Source organism: Salvelinus fontinalis, chromosome 12, assembly GCF_029448725.1.
Source record: "Salvelinus fontinalis isolate EN_2023a chromosome 12, ASM2944872v1, whole genome shotgun sequence".
In the NCBI taxonomy this organism is placed as follows: domain Eukaryota; kingdom Metazoa; phylum Chordata; class Actinopteri; order Salmoniformes; family Salmonidae; genus Salvelinus; species Salvelinus fontinalis.
The window spans coordinates 54,226,764-54,246,388 of record NC_074676.1 but is presented as its reverse complement, the minus strand read 5'-3'; the positions used below and the strand labels follow the sequence as shown (position 1 = coordinate 54,246,388).

General features: G+C 47.6%; 1 protein-coding gene across 1 annotated transcript in view; it reads left to right on the top strand.

The window, feature by feature from the left end:
• Positions 1-4,688, top strand: part of LOC129867602 (gamma-aminobutyric acid receptor subunit beta-3-like) — a 92,254-nt gene extending 87,566 nt beyond the window's left edge. Inside the window, exon 9 of the mRNA XM_055941108.1 lies at positions 2,542-4,688. Within this exon, the coding sequence (XP_055797083.1) occupies positions 2,542-2,883 (342 nt within the window). The 3' untranslated portion in view covers positions 2,884-4,688. The remainder of the gene's footprint in view (positions 1-2,541) is intronic.
• Positions 4,689-19,625: the final 14,937 nt, after the last annotated feature.

Sequence of the window (19,625 nt, the reverse complement as noted above, 5' to 3'; positions counted from 1 at the left end):
GGGGGGTGGGTTAAATGAGGAAGACTCACCTCTCTGATTCAGAGGGGGGTGGGTTAAATGAGGAAGACTCACCTCTCTGATTCAGAGGGGGGTGGGTTAAATGAGGAAGACTCACCTCTCTGATTCAGAGGGGGGTGGGTTAAATGAGGAAGACTCACCTCTCTGATTCAGAGGGGGGTGGGTTAAATGAGGAAGACTCACCTCTCTGATTCAGAGGGGGGTGGGTTAAATGAGGAAGACTCACCTCTCTGATTCTGAGGGGGGTGAGTTAAATGAGGAAGACTCACCTCTCTGATTCAGAGGGGGGTGGGTTAAATGAGGAAGACTCACCTCTCTGATTCAGAGGGGGGTGGGTTAAATGAGGAAGACTCACCTCTCTGATTCAGAGGGGGGTGGGTTAAATGAGGAAGACTCACCTCTCTGATTCAGAGGGGGGTGGGTTAAATGAGGAAGACTCACCTCTCTGATTCAAAGGGGGGTTGGGTTAAATGAGGAAGACACATTTCAGTTGAAGGCATTCAGTTGTACAACTGTAGGTTACAGCGAGCTGGTAGTCCTATCCACAAACCTACAGGGTGTAAAACAGGGAAGAGACTCAGGGGGTTTGGTATAGAGCAGACCTAGCCCACTCTATTAAAGTAATCATAACAGGAACATTTTAAGTCTAGCTAGAAATAAATCAATCAATAATCGCAACTAGAATCCCCATACTTTAACGATAACAGCTTCTCCATCCTTGAGGGGAGATCAACCATTTCCAGTCCCAGGGACATGTACTAGTCTGTGGCGACCTAAATGCCAGAACTGGACAAGAACCTGACACCCTCAGCACACAGGGGGACAAACACCTACCTGGAGGTGACAGCATTCCCTCCCCCATAAGCCCCCACTAGGCACAACTACAGTACGACAACATAACCAACAAAAACAGGTCACAACTCCTGCAGCTCTGTCGGACACTGGGTCTGTACATAGCGAATGGTAGGCTTCGAGGGGACAAAGTTGTTTACCTTCCCCTCTTTGTAACAATCAGCAAATAGTGTCTCTGGAACTTATTTTTGTACTTATTCCTTCCTTTTTTTATATCCAAGGGGAAGTGTAATGATCTCTACACAGGGGAGAAGTGTAATGATCTCTACACAGGGAGAAGGGTAATGATCTCTACACAGGGAGAGGGGTAATGATCTCTACACGGGGAGAGGGGTAATGATCTCTACACAGGGAGAAGGGTAATGATCTCTACACAGGGAGAAGTGTAATGATCTCTACACAGGGAGAAGGGTAATGATCTCTACACAGGGAGAGGGGTAATGATCTCTACACGGGGGGAAGGGTAATGATCTCTACACAGGGAGAAGGGTAATGATCTCTACACGGGGGGAAGTGTAATGATCTCTACACGGGGGGACGTGTAATGATCTCTACACAGGGGGACGTGTAATGATCTCTACACAGGGGGACGTGTAATGATCTCTACACAGGGGGACGTGTAATGATCTCTACACAGGGGGACGTGTAATGATCTCTACACGGGGGGAAGTGTAATGATCTCTACACAGGGGGAAGCTGTGACGCTCTGCTGCCATTTGTTGAGTTCAAGGGGCTTTTATATCTCTCACTTCACATCCCTGTCCTAGCAAGCTTGGTAGCTTTGTAGCCTTACTTTAGCATGAAGTCTGTATATAACAAAATATCTACAGATTATAGTTTTTTACTTTTTGGATTCAGGAGTAGGTTCAGACTTTTCCGAGCCACCGTGCTTCTACAGAAGAGGACTGGCCACCCCTCATAGCCTGGTTCCTCTCTAGGTTTCTTCCTAGGTTTTGGCCTTTCTAGGGAGTTTTTCCTAGCCACCGTGCTTCTACAGAAGAGTACTGGCCACCCCTCATAGCCTGGTTCCTCTCTAGGTTTCTTCCTAGGTTTTGGCCTTTCTAGGGAGTTTTTCCTAGCCACCGTGCTTCTACAGAAGAGTACTGGCCACCCCTCATAGCCTGGTTCCTCTCTAGGTTTCTTCCTAGGTTTTGGCCTTTCTAGGGAGTTTTTCCTAGCCACCGTGCTTCTACAGAAGAGGACTGGCCACCCCTCATAGCCTGGTTCCTCTCTAGGTTTCTTCCTAGGTTTTGGCCTTTCTAGGGAGTTTTTCCTAGCCACCGTGCTTCTACACCTGCATTGCTTGCTGTTTGGGGTTTTAGGCTGGGTTTCTGTACAGCACTTTGAGATATCAGCTGATGTAAGAAGGGCTTTATAAATACATTTGATTTGATTCAGACTGAACATTACTCACTCAGTTTTGTGTTGGATGGTATTTCCAGGTTTCTGCTGTTTCTTTTGCATGTTTTGGTTTGTTAGAAGTGTATTCTGGAAAAGTACTTCCAGGTAATCTGTTTCAAAATAATGTTTTAGGTTTGAAATTTAGATTTGGAGTGAAGGTTTTGATGTAGAGGTTTGTATCCTATATATGTCCTTGCTAAAAAAAATTAAAGTTTATCTAAGTTCAGCAGCTCATAACCTCTCTTCTCTCACTGTCCTCTCCTCTGATAGGTTGACTCTCAGGGCAACATCCTCCTGACAACCCTGGAGATCCACAACGAAGTTGACGCCGGCAACGAGATCACAACCAGCATCACCGAGACAACCACACGGAACTCCTCCTCCATGATATTCAACCAACCAGGCCTCCAGTACCGAAAACCGAGCGCTCTGAATGGCCGGGAGAGAAACGCCCACGTGAAGAAGACACGGCTACGCAGGCGGTCCTCTCAACTCAGAATCAAAATCCCCAACCTGACGGACGTGAACTCCATCGACAGATGGTCACGGATTGTCTTCCCCTTCACCTTTACCCTCTTCAACTTCATCTACTGGCTTTACTACGTCAACTAGTGGTTCTCAAGCCCCTCTTCAGGGATCCCCGGCCGTTCATCTACTGGCTTTACTACGTCAACTAGTGGTTCTCAAGCCTCTCTTCCGGGACCCCCCGGCCGTTTATCTACTGGCTTTATTACGTGAACTAGTGGTTCTCAAGCCCCTCTTCCGGGACCCCTCGGCCGTTCATCTACTGGCTTTATTACGTGAACTAGTGGTTCTCAAGCCTCTCTTCCGGGATCCCCAGCCGTTCAATTTGAGAACCACTGAACTAAGTAACAGATGGGAAGGGATTTTCACTCCTTAAACTTTTCTTGTTTTTGTTTCTCTAAAGAAACTCATCTGTATTCAGAGGACACATAACTACGCAGTCCATACTGAGTGCAGAGAGACACTAGAAATTAGTTGTGGGGTCTCTTGAACTGTACGTTTAGACAAGCGGAGACAAAGACCCTTTGTGGAAATACTATCCTTCTGATCTCTTCCTGTGTTACACTGAACACTCCACTGTACAAACAAGAGGGTGATACAGGACATGGTATGTGGTTTTCAAAAGCATTATTTACAATGATTTATGCCAATTATTGTAACTCTACCCCTTATTTTAGTGTGAGATATTAATTTAGAGTGCTAAAACTCATTGTAAACTGAATGGGAATTGAATTCAGTGTGCTATTTATCATAGTAGCCCATTATAAACTGAATGAGAAATGAATTCAGTGTGCTATTTATCATAGTAGCCCATTATAAACTGAATGAGAAATGAATTCAGTGTGCTATTTATCATAGTATCCCATTATAAACTGAATGAGAAAGTAATTCAGTGTGCTATTTATCATAGTATCCCATTATAAACTGAATGAGAAATGAATTCAGTGTTCTATTTATCATAGTAACTCATTATAAACTGAATGAGAAATGAATTCAGTGTTCTATTTATCATAGTATCCCATTATAAACTGAATGAGAAATGCAATGCACAGCTTGTGAGTTACGATATGTCTGGTTTATCTGTTGGGATAGTATCATTCCAGTCATGTCTATGTTCTGTGGACTGTCAAAACATGATGATATGAGCTGTATAGGGTTGCCATGAATAGTCATAAATAGTCATTAACAGTCATGAATAAGCATGAATAGTCGTGAATAGTCATGTATATTCATGTACTGAATCACTTTTGGATACTAATTCCATTGGCTTGGGTCTGACTATTCTGCAAATGATTCACCTATTTTATTTTTTTTATAAGTGCTGAAGTCTAATCTAAATGTAATCTTGATCTATATGTCATTGGAGGCAACGTGAATGATGTCAACTCTGCTCTCACCAACCCACACCTCGGTATCGCTGTAGTTCACAGGTCACGCCTAACATCCACACTGCCAAGATAAGCATGTCATGGAACCCGAATCAGACATTTTTAATTCATTAAAATGAGACTCACCTTCATTCATTTTTACATAATCAATCTTATTCATTTACCTTCCCTGAGTGAAATTATGTTTTCTGATCATAAGGAAACGTATGTCCCGAACTGCTGCCATGCAATGCTCAATCAAGGCTTTGATGTGGGCCTGACATGTGTTGGCAATACGTTGACCTCTGACCTTCGTCTGACCTAAACTGCTCCCATATCTTTATGAATAGCCTAATGATTTTGAATTATGTTATTTTTTACAATGTACATACATACCGTAGCCATAGTAAACCCAACTCAGGTTCTGAATGGTTGGTTATCACAATACACATGGTCTATTGTCTGATTGTATTATGGCACAGTACTCCTATACATTTCCCTATCATTGGTTTGTAATGTAGCCCTACTATATACTACACATTACTACGTCTTTATGTATGTTCCTCAGTGAAGTTTCCTCTCCTTTAAGACCTCCTCAGAGAACTGAGACTAGGGGTTTATACTGCTCATTAACACTCTCCTCTCCTTTAAGACTTCCTCATAGAACTGAGACTAGGGGTTTATACTGCTGATAAACACTCTCCTCTCCTTTAAGACCTCCTCAGAGAACTGAGACTAGGGGTTTATACTGCTCATTAACACTCTCCTCTCCTTTAAGACCTCCTCAGAGAACTGAGACTAGGGGTTTATACTGCTGATAAACACTCTCCTCTCCTTTAAGACTTCCTCAGAGAACTGAGACTATGGGTTTATACTGCTGATAAACACTCTCCTCTCCTTTAAGACTTCCTCAGAGAACTGAGACTAGGGGTTTATACTGCTGATAAACACTCTCCTCTCCTTTAAGACTTCCTCAGAGAACTGAGACTAGGGGTTTATACTGCTCATAAACACTCTCCTCTCCTTTAAGACCTCAGAGAACTGAGACTAGGGGTTTATACTGCTGATAAACACTCTCCTCTCCTTTAAGACCTCAGAGAACTGAGACTAGGGGTTTATACTGCTCATAAACACTCTCCTCTCCTTTAAGACTTCCTCAGAGAACTGAGACTAGGGGTTTATACTGCTGATAAACACTCTCCTCTCCTTTAAGACTTCCTCAGAGAACTGAGACTAGGGGTTTATACTGCTGATAAACACTCTCCTCTCCTTTAAGACTTCCTCAGAGAACTGAGACTAGGGGTTTATACTGCTCATAAACACTCTCCTCTCCTTTAAGACCTCAGAGAACTGAGACTAGGGGTTTATACTGCTGATAAACACTCTCCTCTCCTTTAAGACCTCAGAGAACTGAGACTAGGGGTTTATACTGCTCATAAACACTCTCCTCTCCTTTAAGACTTCCTCAGAGAACTGAGACTAGGGGTTTATACTGCTCATTAACACTTTCCTCTCCTTTAAGTTCTCAGAGAACTGAGACTAGGGGTTTATACTGCTCATAAACACTCTCCTCTCCTTTAAGACTTCCTCAGAGAACTGAGACTAGGGGTTTATATTGCTCATTAACACTCTCCTCTCCTTTAAGACTTCCTCAGAGAACTGAGACTAGGGGTTTATACTGCTGATAAACACTCTCCTTTAAGACCTCCTCAGAGAACTGAGACTAGGGGTTTATACTGCTCATTAACACTCTCCTCTCCTTTAAGACCTCAGAGAACGGAGACTAGGGGTTTATACTGCTCATAAACACTCTCCTCTCCTTTAAGACCTCCTCAGAGAACTGAGACTAGGGGTTTATATTGCTCATTAACACTCTCCTCTCCTTTAAGACCTCCTCAGAGAACTGAGACTAGGGGTTTATACTGCTCATTAACACTCTCCTCTCCTTTAAGACCTCAGAGAACTGAGACTAGGGGTTTATACTGCTCATAAACACTCTCCTCTCCTTTAAGACCTCCTCAGAGAACTGAGACTAGGGGTTTATATTGCTCATTAACACTCTCCTCTCCTTTAAGACCTCCTCAGAGAACTGAGACTAGGGGTTCTGCTGATAAACACTCTCCTCTCCTTTAAGACCTCAGAGAACTGAGACTAGGGGTTTATACTGCTCATAAACACTCTCCTCTCCTTTAAGACTTCCTCAGAGAACTGAGACTAGGGGTTTATACTGCTCATTAACACTCTCCTCTCCTTTAAGACCTCCTCAGAGAACTGAGACTAGGGGTTTATACTGCTGATAAACACTCTCCTCTCCTTTAAGACCTCCTCAGAGAACTGAGACTATGGGTTTATACTGCTGATAAACACTCTCCTCTCCTTTAAGACTTCCTCAGAGAACTGAGACTAGGGGTTTATACTGCTGATAAACACTCTCCTCTCCTTTAAGACTTCCTCATAGAACTGAGACTAGGGGTTTATACTGCTCATAAACACTCTCTCCTTTAAGACCTCAGAGAACTGAGACTAGGGGTTTATACTGCTGATAAACACTCTCCTCTCCTTTAAGACCTCAGAGAACTGAGACTAGGGGTTTATACTGCTCATAAACACTCTCCTCTCCTTTAAGACTTCCTCAGAGAACTGAGACTAGGGGTTTATACTGCTCATTAACACTCTCCTCTCCTTTAAGACTTCCTCAGAGAACTGAGACTAGGGGTTTATACTGCTGATAAACACTCTCCTTTAAGACCTCCTCAGAGAACTGAGACTAGGGGTTTATATTGCTCATTAACACTCTCCTCTCCTTTAAGACCTCCTCAGAGAACTGAGACTAGGGGTTTATACTGCTCATTAACACTCTCCTCTCCTTTAAGACTTCCTCAGAGAACTGAGACTAGGGGTTTATACTGCTCATTAACACTCTCCTCTCCTTTAAGACTTCCTCAGACCACTGAGACTAGGGGTTTATACTGCTGATAAACACTCTCCTCTCCTTTAAGACCTCCTCAGAGAACTGAGACTAGGGGTTCTGCTCATAAACACTCTCCTCTCCTTTAAGACTTCCTCAGAGAACTGAGACTAGGGGTTTATACTGCTGATAAACACTCTCCTCTCCTTTAAGACCTCCTCAGAGAACTGAGACTAGGGGTTTATACTGCTCATTAACACTCTCCTCTCCTTTAAGACCTCAGAGAACTGAGACTAGGGGTTTATACTGCTCATAAACACTCTCCTCTCCTTTAAGACCTCAGAGAACTGAGACTAGGGGTTTATACTGCTGATAAACACTCTCCTCTCCTTTAAGACCTCCTCAGAGAACTGAGACTAGGGGTTTATACTGCTCATTAACACTCTCCTCTCCTTTAAGACCTCCTCAGAGAACTGAGACTATGGGTTTATACTGCTCATTAACACTCTCCTCTCCTTTAAGACCTCAGAGAACTGAGACTAGGGGTTTATACTGCTCATAAACACTCTCCTCTCCTTTAAGACCTCAGAGAACTGAGACTAGGGGTTTATACTGCTGATAAACACTCTCCTCTCCTTTAAGACCTCAGAGAACTGAGACTAGGGGTTTATACTGCTCATTAACACTCTCCTCTCCTTTAAGACCTCCTCATAGAACTGAGACTAGGGGTTTATACTGCTCATAAACACTCTCCTCTCCTTTAAGACCTCCTCATAGAACTGAGACTAGGGGTTCTGCTCATAAACACTCTCCTCTCCTTTAAGACCTCAGAGAACTGAGACTAGGGGTTTATACTGCTCATAAACACTCTCCTCTCCTTTAAGACTTCCTCAGAGAACTGAGACTAGGGGTTTATACTGCTCATTAACACTCTCCTCTCCTTTAAGACTTCCTCAGAGAACTGAGACTAGGGGTTTATACTGCTCATTAACACTCTCCTCTCCTTTAAGACCTCCTCATAGAACTGAGACTAGGGGTTTATACTGCTCATAAACACTCTCCTCTCCTTTAAGACCTCCTCATAGAACTGAGACTAGGGGTTCTGCTGATAAACACTCTCCTCTCCTTTAAGACCTCAGAGAACTGAGACTAGGGGTTTATACTGCTGATAAACACTCTCCTCTCCTTTAAGACCTCAGAGAACTGAGACTAGGGGTTTATACTGCTCATTAACACTCTCCTCTCCTTTAAGACTTCCTCAGAGAACTGAGACTAGGGGTTTATACTGCTCATAAACACTACAACAACATCCCCCTGGTCCAAGACAGACATTACACAGAGAGGAAGTCCCTATTCCCTTTAGAGGCTCTGTATAGGGAATAGGGTGCTGTTTGAGACGCAACCAGACTTTACACTAGACCACCCTACAGAGTCTAGACCCCCCTACAGAGAGTTTAGACCCCCCTACAGATAGTCTAGACCACCCTACAGAGAGTCTAGACCCCCCTACAGAGTCTAGACCCCCCTACAGAGAGTTTAGACCCCCCCCCTACAGAGAGTTTAGACCACCCCCTACAGAGAGTTTAGACCCCCCCTACAGAGAGTTTAGACCCCCTACAGAGTCTAGACCCCCCTACAGAGAGTTTAGACCCCCCTACAGAGAGTCTAGACCCCCCTACAGAGAGTCTAGACCCCCCTACAGAGTCTAGACCCCCCTACAGAGAGTTTAGACCCCCCTACAGAGAGTTTAGACCCCCCTACAGAGAGTCTAGACCCCCCTACAGAGAGTCTAGACCCCCCTAAAGAGTTTAGACCCCCCTACAGAGTCTAGACCCCCCTACAGAGAGTTTAGACCCCCCTACAGAGATTCTAGACCACATTACAGAGAGTAGACCCCCTACAGAGAGTCTAGACCCCCCTACAGAGAGTTTAGACCCCCCTACAGAGAGTCTAGACCCCCCTACAGAGTCTAGACCCCCCTACAGAGAGTTTAGACCCCCCTACAGAGATTCTAGACCACATTACAGAGAGTAGACCCCCTACAGAGAGTCTAGACCCCCCTACAGAGAGTTTAGACCCCCCTACAGATAGTCTAGACCACCCTACAGAGAGTCTAGACCCCCCTACAGAGTCTAGACCCCCCTACAGAGAGTTTAGACCCCCCCCCCCTACAGAGAGTTTAGACCACCCCCTACAGAGAGTTTAGACCCCCCCTACAGAGAGTTTAGACCCCCTACAGAGTCTAGACCCCCCTACAGAGAGTTTAGACCCCCCTACAGAGAGTCTAGACCCCCCTACAGAGAGTCTAGACCCCCCTACAGAGAGTCTAGACCCCCCTACAGAGTCTAGACCCCCCTACAGAGAGTTTAGACCCCCCTACAGAGAGTCTAGACCCCCTAAAGAGTTTAGACCCCCCTACAGAGAGTCTAGACCCCCCTACAGAGAGTTTAGACCCCCCCTACAGAGATTCTAGACCACATTACAGAGAGTAGACCCCCTACAGAGAGTCTAGACCCCCCTACAGAGAGTCTAGACCCCCCTAAAGAGTTTAGACCCCCCTACAGAGAGTCTAGACCCCCCTACAGAGTCTAGACCCCCCTACAGATAGTCTAGACCACCCTACAGAGTCTAGACCCCCCTACAGAGTCTAGACCTCCCTACAGAGAGTTTAGACCCCCCCCCTACAGAGAGTTTAGACCACCCCCTACAGAGAGTTTAGACCCCCCCTACAGAGAGTTTAGACCCCCCTACAGAGAGTTTAGACCATACAGAAAGGGCTGTTACTGACCCACAGACAGTAGGAAGGGCTGTTACTGACCCACAGACAGTAGGAAGGGCTGTTACTGACCCACATACAGTAGGAAGGGTTGTTACTGACCCACATACAGTAGGAAGGGCTGTTACTGACCCACATACAGAAAGGGCTGTTACTGACCCACATACAGTAGGAAGGGCTGTTACTGACCCACATACAGTAGGAAGGGCTGTTACTGACCCACATACAGTAGGAAGGGCTGTTACTGGCCCACATACAGTAGGAAGGGCTGTTACTGACCCACAGACAGTAGCAAGGGCTGTTACTGACCCACATACAGTAGGAAGGGCTGTTACTGACCCACACACAGTAGGAAGGGCTGTTACTGACCCACATACAGTAGGAAGGGCTGTTACTGACCCACAGACAGAAAGGGCTGTTACTGACCCACATACAGAAAGGGCTGTTACTGACCCACATACAGTAGGAAGGGTTGTTACTGACCCACAGACAGTAGGAAGGGCTGTTACTGACCCACACACAGTAGGAAGGGCTGTTACTGACCCACATACAGTAGGAAGGGCTGTTACTGACCCACATACAGTAGGAAGGGCTGTTACTGACCCACATACAGTAGGAAGGGCTGTTACTGACCCACATACAGTAGGAAGGGCTGTTACTGACCCACACACAGTAGGAAGGGCTGTTACTGACCCACACACAGTAGGAAGGGCTGTTACTGACCCACATACAGTAGGAAGGGCTGTTACTGACCCACATACAGTAGGAAGGGTTGTTACTGACCCACATACATTAGAAAGGGCTGTTACTGACCCACATACAGTAGGAAGGGCTGTTACTGACCCACAGACAGTAGGAAGGGCTGTTACTGACCCACACACAGTAGGAAGGGCTGTTACTGACCCACATACAGTAGGAAGGGCTGTTACTGACCCACATACAGTAGGAAGGGTTGTTACTGACCCACATACATTAGAAAGGGCTGTTACTGACCCACATACAGTAGGAAGGGCTGTTACTGACCCACATACAGTAGGAAGGGCTGTTACTGACCCACGGACAGTAGGAAGGGCTGTTACTGACCCACATACAGTAGGAAGGGCTGTTACTGACCCACATACAGTAGGAAGGGCTGTTACTGACCCACATACAGTAGGAAGGGTTGTTACTGACCCACATACAGTAGGAAGGGCTGTTACTGACCCACAGACAGTAGGAAGGGCTGTTACTGACCCACATACAGTAGAAAGGGCTGTTACTGACCCACATACAGTAGGAAGGGCTGTTACCGACCCACATACAGTAGGAAGGGCTGTTACTGACCCACATACAGTAGGAAGGGCTGTTACTGACCCACATACAGTAGGAAGGGTTGTTACTGACCCACATACAGTAGGAAGGGCTGTTACTGACCCACAGACAGTAGGAAGGGCTGTTACTGACCCACAGACAGTAGGAAGGGCTGTTACTGACCCACAGACAGTAGGAAGGGCTGTTACTGACCCACATACAGTAGGAAGGGCTGTTACTGACCCACAGACAGAAAGGGCTGTTACTGACCCACATACAGTAGAAAGGGCTGTTACTGACCCACATACAGTAGGAAGGGCTGTTACTGACCCACATACAGTAGGAAGGGCTGTTACTGACCCACAGACAGAAAGGGCTGTTACTGACCCACATACAGTAGGAAGGGCTGTTACTGACCCACATACAGTAGGAAGGGCTGTTACTGACCCACAGACAGTAGGAAGGGTTGTTACTGACCCACATACAGTAGGAAGGGCTGTTACTGACCCACATACAGTAGAAAGGGCTGTTACTGACCCACAGACAGTAGGAAGGGCTGTTACTGACCCACATACAGTAGGAAGGGCTGTTACTGACCCACATACAGTAGGAAGGGCTGTTACTGACCCACAGACAGTAGGAAGGGCTGTTACTGACCCACAGACAGTAGGAAGAGCTGTTACTGACCCACATACAGTAGGAAGGGCTGTTACTGACCCACATACAGTAGGAAGGGCTGTTACTGACCCACATACAGTAGGTAGGGTTGTTACTGACCCACATACAGTAGGAAGGGCTGTTACTGACCCACATACAGTAGGAAGGGCTGTTACTGACCCACATACAGTAGGAAGGGCTGTTACTGACCCACATACAGTAGGAAGGGCTGTTACTGACCCACATACAGTAGGAAGGGCTGTTACTGACCCACATACAGTAGGAAGGGCTGTTACTGACCCACATACAGTAGGAAGGGCTGTTACTGACCCACATACAGGAAGGGCTGTTACTGACCCACATACAGTAGGAAGGGCTGTTACTGACCCACATACAGAAAGGGCTGTTACTGACCCACATACAGAAAGGGCTTTTACTGACCCACATACAGTAGGAAGGGCTGTTACTGACCCACAGACAGAAAGGGCTGTTACTGACCCACATACAGTAGAAAGGGCTGTTACTGACCCACATAGAGTAGGAAGGGCTGTTACTGACCCACATACAGTAGGAAGGGTTGTTACTGACCCACATACAGTAGGAAGGGCTGTTACTGACCCACATACAGTAGGAAGGGCTGTTACTGACCCACATACAGTAGGTAGGGCTGTTACTGACCCACATACAGTAGGAAGGGCTGTTACTGACGCCCAGACAGTAGGAAGGGCTGTTACTGACCCACATACAGAAAGGGCTGTTACTGACCCACAGACAGTAGGAAGGGCTGTTACTGACCCACATACAGAAAGGGCTGTTACTGACCCACATACAGAAAGGGCTGTTACTGACCCACAGACAGTAGGAAGGGCTGTTACTGACCCACATACAGAAAGGGCTGTTACTGACCCACAGACAGTAGGAAGGGCTGTTACTGACCCACAGACAGTAGGAAGGGCTGTTACTGACCCACAGACAGTAGGAAGGGTTGTTACTGACCCACATACAGTAGGAAGGGCTGTTACTGACCCACAGACAGTAGGAAGGGCTGTTACTGACCCACATACAGTAGGAAGGGCTGTTACTGACCCACATACAGTAGGAAGGGCTGTTACTGACCCACAGACAGTAGGAAGGGCTGTTACTGACCCACAGACAGTAGGAAGGGTTGTTACTGACCCACATACAGTAGGAAGGGCTGTTACTGACCCACAGACAGTAGGAAGGGCTGTTACTGACCCACATACAGTAGGAAGGGCTGTTACTGACCCACATACAGTAGGTAGGGCTGTTACTGGCCCACATACAGTAGGAAGGGCTGTTACTGACCCACATACAGTAGGTAGGGCTGTTACTGGCCCACATACAGTAGGAAGGGCTGTTACTGACCCACATACAGTAGGAAGGGCTGTTACTGACCCACATACAGAAAGGGCTGTTACTGACCCACATACAGAAAGGGCTGTTACTGACCCACAGACAGTAGGAAGGGCTGTTACTGACCCACAGACAGTAGGAAGGGCTGTTACTGACCCACATACAGTAGGAAGGGTTGTTACTGACCCACATACAGTAGGAAGGGCTGTTACTGACCCACATACAGAAAGGGCTGTTACTGACCCACATACAGTAGGAAGGGCTGTTACTGACCCACATACAGTAGGAAGGGCTGTTACTGACCCACATACAGTAGGAAGGGCTGTTACTGGCCCACATACAGTAGGAAGGGCTGTTACTGACCCACAGACAGTAGCAAGGGCTGTTACTGACCCACATACAGTAGCAAGGGCTGTTACTGACCCACATACAGTAGGAAGGGCTGTTACTGACCCACACACAGTAGGAAGGTCTGTTACTGACCCACATACAGTAGGAAGGGTTGTTACTGACCCACAGACAGTAGGAAGGGCTGTTACTGACCCACACACAGTAGGAAGGGCTGTTACTGACCCACATACAGTAGGAAGGGCTGTCACTGACCCACATACAGTAGGAAGGGCTGTTACTGACCCACATACAGTAGGAAGGGCTGTTACTGACCCACATACAGTAGGAAGGGCTGTTACTGACCCACATACAGTAGGAAGGGCTGTTACTGACCCACACACAGTAGGAAGGGCTGTTACTGACCCACACACAGTAGGAAGGGCTGTTACTGACCCACATACAGTAGGAAGGGCTGTTACTGACCCACATACAGTAGGAAGGGTTGTTACTGACCCACATACATTAGAAAGGGCTGTTACTGACCCACATACAGTAGGAAGGGCTGTTACTGACCCACAGACAGTAGGAAGGGCTGTTACTGACCCACAGACAGTAGGAAGGGCTGTTACTGACCCACAGACAGTAGGAAGGGCTGTTACTGACCCACACACAGTAGGAAGGGCTGTTACTGACCCACATACAGTAGGAAGGGCTGTTACTGACCCACATACAGTAGGAAGGGTTGTTACTGACCCACATACATTAGAAAGGGCTGTTACTGACCCACATACAGTAGGAAGGGCTGTTACTGACCCACATACAGTAGGAAGGGCTGTTACTGACCCACAGACAGTAGGAAGGGCTGTTACTGACCCACATACAGTAGGAAGGGCTGTTACTGACCCACATACAGTAGGAAGGGCTGTTACTGACCCACATACAGTAGGAAGGGTTGTTACTGACCCACATACAGTAGGAAGGGCTGTTACTGACCCACAGACAGTAGGAAGGGCTGTTACTGACCCACATACAGTAGAAAGGGCTGTTACTGACCCACATACAGTAGGAAGGGCTGTTACCGACCCACATACAGTAGGAAGGGCTGTTACTGACCCACATACAGTAGGAAGGGCTGTTACTGACCCACATACAGTAGGAAGGGTTGTTACTGACCCACATACAGTAGGAAGGGCTGTTACTGACCCACAGACAGTAGGAAGGGCTGTTACTGACCCACATACAGTAGGAAGGGCTGTTACTGACCCACAGACAGTAGGAAGGGCTGTTACTGACCCACATACAGTAGGAAGGGCTGTTACTGACCCACAGACAGAAAGGGCTGTTACTGACCCACATACAGTAGAAAGGGCTGTTACTGACCCACATACAGTAGGAAGGGCTGTTACTGACCCACATACAGTAGGAAGGGCTGTTACTGACCCACAGACAGAAAGGGCTGTTACTGACCCACATACAGTAGGAAGGGCTGTTACTGACCCACATACAGTAGGAAGGGCTGTTACTGACCCACAGACAGTAGGAAGGGTTGTTACTGACCCACATACAGTAGGAAGGGCTGTTACTGACCCACATACAGTAGAAAGGGCTGTTACTGACCCACATACAGTAGGAAGGGCTGTTACTGACCCACATACAGTAGGAAGGGCTGTTACTGACCCACATACAGTAGGAAGGGCTGTTACTGACCCACATACAGTAGGAAGGGTTGTTACTGACCCACATACAGTAGGAAGGGCTGTTACTGACCCACATACAGTAGGAAGGGCTGTTACTGACCCACATACAGTAGGAAGGGCTGTTACTGACCCACATACAGTAGTAAGGGCTGTTACTGACCAACATACAGTAGGAAGGGCTGTTACTGACCCACATACAGTAGGAAGGGCTGTTACTGACCCACATACAGTAGGAAGGGCTGTTACTGACCCACAGACAGTAGGAAGGGCTGTTACTGACCCACAGACAGTAGGAAGGGCTGTTACTGACCCACATACAGTAGGAAGGGCTGTTACTGACCAACATACAGTAGGAAGGGCTGTTACTGACCCACATACAGTAGGAAGGGCTGTTACTGACCCACAGACAGTAGGAAGGGCTGTTACTGACCCACAGACAGTAGGAAGGGCTGTTACTGACCCACAGACAGTAGGAAGGGCTGTTACTGACCCACATACAGTAGGAAGGGCTGTTACTGACCCACATACAGTAGGTAGGGTTGTTACTGACCCACATACAGTAGGAAGGGCTGTTACTGACCCACATACAGTAGGAAGGGCTGTTACTGACCCACATACAGTAGGAAGGGCTGTTACTGACCCACATACAGTAGGAAGGGCTGTTACTGACCCACATACAGTAGGAAGGGCTGTTACTGACCCACATACAGTAGGAAGGGCTGTTACTGACCCACATACAGGAAGGGCTGTTACTGACCCACATACAGTAGGAAGGGCTGTTACTGACCCACATACAGAAAGGGCTGTTACTGACCCACATACAGAAAGGGCTTTTACTGACCCACATACAGTAGGAAGGGCTGTTACTGACCCACAGACAGAAAGGGCTGTTACTGACCCACATACAGTAGAAAGGGCTGTTACTGACCCACATAGAGTAGGAAGGGCTGTTACTGACCCACATACAGTAGGAAGGGTTGTTACTGACCCACATACAGTAGGAAGGGCTGTTACTGACCCACATACAGTAGGAAGGGCTGTTACTGACCCACATACAGTAGGTAGGGCTGTTACTGACCCACATACAGTAGGAAGGGCTGTTACTGACCCACATACAGTAGGAAGGGCTGCTACTGACCCACATACAGTAGGAAGGGCTGTTACTGACCCACATACAGTAGGAAGGGCTGTTACTGACCCACATTCAGTAGGTAGGGCTGTTACTGGCCCACATACAGTAGGAAGGGCTGTTACTGACCCACATACAGTAGGTAGGGATGTTACTGGCCCACATACAGTAGGAAGGGCTGTTACTGACCCACATACAGTAGGTAGGGCTGTTACTGACCCACATACAGTAGGAAGGGCTGTTACTGACCCACATACAGTAGGAAGGGCTGTTACTGACCCACATACAGTAGGAAGGGCTGTTACTGACCCACATACAGTAGGAAGGGCTGTTACTGACCCACAGACAGTAGGAAGGGCTGTTACTGACCCACAGACAGTAGGAAGGGCTGTTACTGACCCACATACAGTAGGAAGGGCTGTTACTGACCCACAGACAGTAGGAAGGGCTGTTACTGACCCACACACAGTAGGAAGTACTATTCATAGGTTTCACTTCCGTCACGAAGGTCGCGTCATACCATTGTTATCAACGTTATCAAAGCCGCCCTCTGCTGGCGGCGCCAGAAAGTTGTTATACGCCCAGTCATTCTGGACAAAGGCTAACGTCTGTTTTGACTCAATTACACGATAGTGTCCTGGAAATACGATGACGTTGCTAAAGTAGGAAGATAGAAAGTAGGAAACAACTAAAGTAGGAAACAACTTTGCCATCATGATCGTGTGGTCAAATTGACTTTAGACCGATTGCAATGTTTTCATTAGCTAGCAAGGGTTAGGGGGTAGGGTGAGGGGGTAGGGTTAGTGGTAGGGTAGCTCAGGGATTAGGGGTAGGGTAGCTCAGGGGGTAGGGTTAGGGGTAGGGTAGCTCAGGGGGTAGGGTTAGGGTAGGGTAGGGTAGCTCAGGGGGTAGGGGTAGGGTAGCTCAGGGAGTAGGGGTAGGGTAGGGTGGCTCAGGGGGTAGGGTTAGGGTTAGGGGTAGGGTAGCTCTGGGGGTAGGGGTAGGGTAGCTCTGGGGGTAGGGGTAGGGTAGCTCAGGGAGTAGGGGTAGGGTAGCTCAGGGGGTAGGGTTAGGGGTAGGTTGGCTCAGGGGGTAGGGTAGTTCAGGGGGTAGGGTAGTTCAGGGGGTAGGGTTAGGGGTAGGGTGGCTCAGGGGGTAGGGTTAGGGTAGGGTAGCTCAGGGGGTAGGGTTAGGGTAACTCAGGGATTGGGGGTAGGGTAGCTCAGGGGGTAGGGTTAGGGGTAGGGTAGCTCAGGGGGTAGGGTTAGGGTAACTCAGGGATTAGGGGTAGGGTAGCTCAGGGGGTAGGGTTAGGGGTAGGGTTGTTCAGGGGGTAGGGTTAGGGGTAGGGTTGCTCAGGGGGTAGGGTTAGGGTAGCTCAGGGGGTAGGGTTAGGGGTAGGGTAGCTCAGGGGGTAGGGTTAGGGTAACTCAGGGGGTAGGGTTAATGGTAGGGTAGCTCATGGGGTAGGGTTAGGGTAGCTCAGGGGGTAGGGTTAGGGGTAGGGTAGCTCAGGGGGTAGGGTAGGGTAGCTCAGACGGTAGTGTTAGGGGTAGGGTAGCTCAGGGGGTAGGGTTAGGGTAGGGTAGGGTAGCTCAGGGGGTAGGGTTAGGGGTAGGGTAGCTCAGGGGGTAGGGTTAGGGGTAGGGTAGCTCAGGGGGTAGGGTTAGGGTAGGGTAGCTCAGGGGGTAGGGTTAGGGGTAGGGTTGTTCAGGGGGTAGGGTTAGGGTAGCTCAGGGCGTAGGGTTAGGGTAGCTCAGGGCGTAGGGTTAGGGTAGCTCAGGGCGTAGGGTTAGGGTAGGGTAGGGTAGCTCAGGGGGTAGGGTTAGGGTAGCTCAGGGGGTAGGGGTAGGGTAGGGTAGCTCAGGGGGTAGGGTTAGGGTAGGGTAGGGTAGGGTAGCTCAGGGGGTAGGGTTAGGGTAGGGTAGGGTAGCTCAGGGGATAGGGTTAGGGGTAGGGTAGTTCAGGGGACTTCAGTTTTCCATAGAATCCAATGAAAACGTATCAGTTAGTGGAGTTTGATTGGTTAGCCACGAGGACAGGCATTCTGCCTCTGGAAACATATTAATCCTCATGTGGTTTCAGCAATCAGACACAGGGGTGTTCATGTGTTGTAGAATAGAGGGTGGTTCATGTTCCTGAGCTATTTTATTTATTTATTTTACCGTTATTTTACCAGATAAGTTGACTGAGAACACGTTCTCATTTGCAGCAACGACCTGGGGAATAGTTACAGGGGAGAGGAGGGGGATGAATGAGCCAATTGTAAACTGGGGATTATTAGGTGACCATGATGGTTTGAGGGCCAGATTGGGAATTTAGCCAGGACACCGGGGTTAACACCCCTACTCTTACGATAAGTATACAGGACAGTGTCCCCAATCACTGCCCTGGGGCATTGGGATATCTTTTAGACCAGAGGAAAGAGTGCCTCCTACTGGCCCTCCAACACCACTTCCAGCAGCATCTGGTCTACCATCCAGGGACTGACCAGGACCAACCCTGCTTAGCTTCAGAAGCAAACCAGCAGTGGTATGCAGGGTGGTATGCTGCTATATCAGAAACATAGGACTGGGGACACGGTGTGTATCCAAAATAGCCAATAGAACATGGCCGGTCTAAAATGTACCTGTGGAAAGATAAGGAAGGAGAGCAGTAATGTGTTTTCAGCATCTCAAGAAGACAGCCTTGTAAATGTTTTGTGTTTCCACATTCACAGAGTGGTTGATGTAGACAAGCCAAATAAAAAACAGAAGAGGGGTGACGTGGTAATAGCATGATGCAAGGGTAGCAATGTATCACTCAGGGGTGTCTGTAATGCAGACACCTGCTGGTTCACCGTGAGGAGACCACAAAACGGAGTCACATTGACTTCAACAACAATACAATGTGTCTAGTGTTTGTGTGTGTTTATTTATACTGTTTTTATTTTATTTAACCTTTATTTTACCAGGTAGGCTAGTTGAGAACAAGTTCTCATTTACAACTGCGACCTGGCCAAGATAAAGCAAAGCAGTTTGACACATACAACAACACAGAGTTACACATAAACGAACGTACAGTCAATAACACAATAGAAAAATCTATGTACAGTGAGTGCAAATGAGGTAGGATAAGAGAGGTAAGGCAATAAATAGGCCATGATGGCGAAGTAATTACAATTTAGAAATTAAACACTGGAATGGTAGGATGTGCAGAAGATGAATGTGCAAGTAGAGATACTGGGGTGCAAAGGAGCAAAATAAATAAATAAATACAGTATGGGGATGAGGTAGTTGGATGGGCTATTTACAGATGGGCT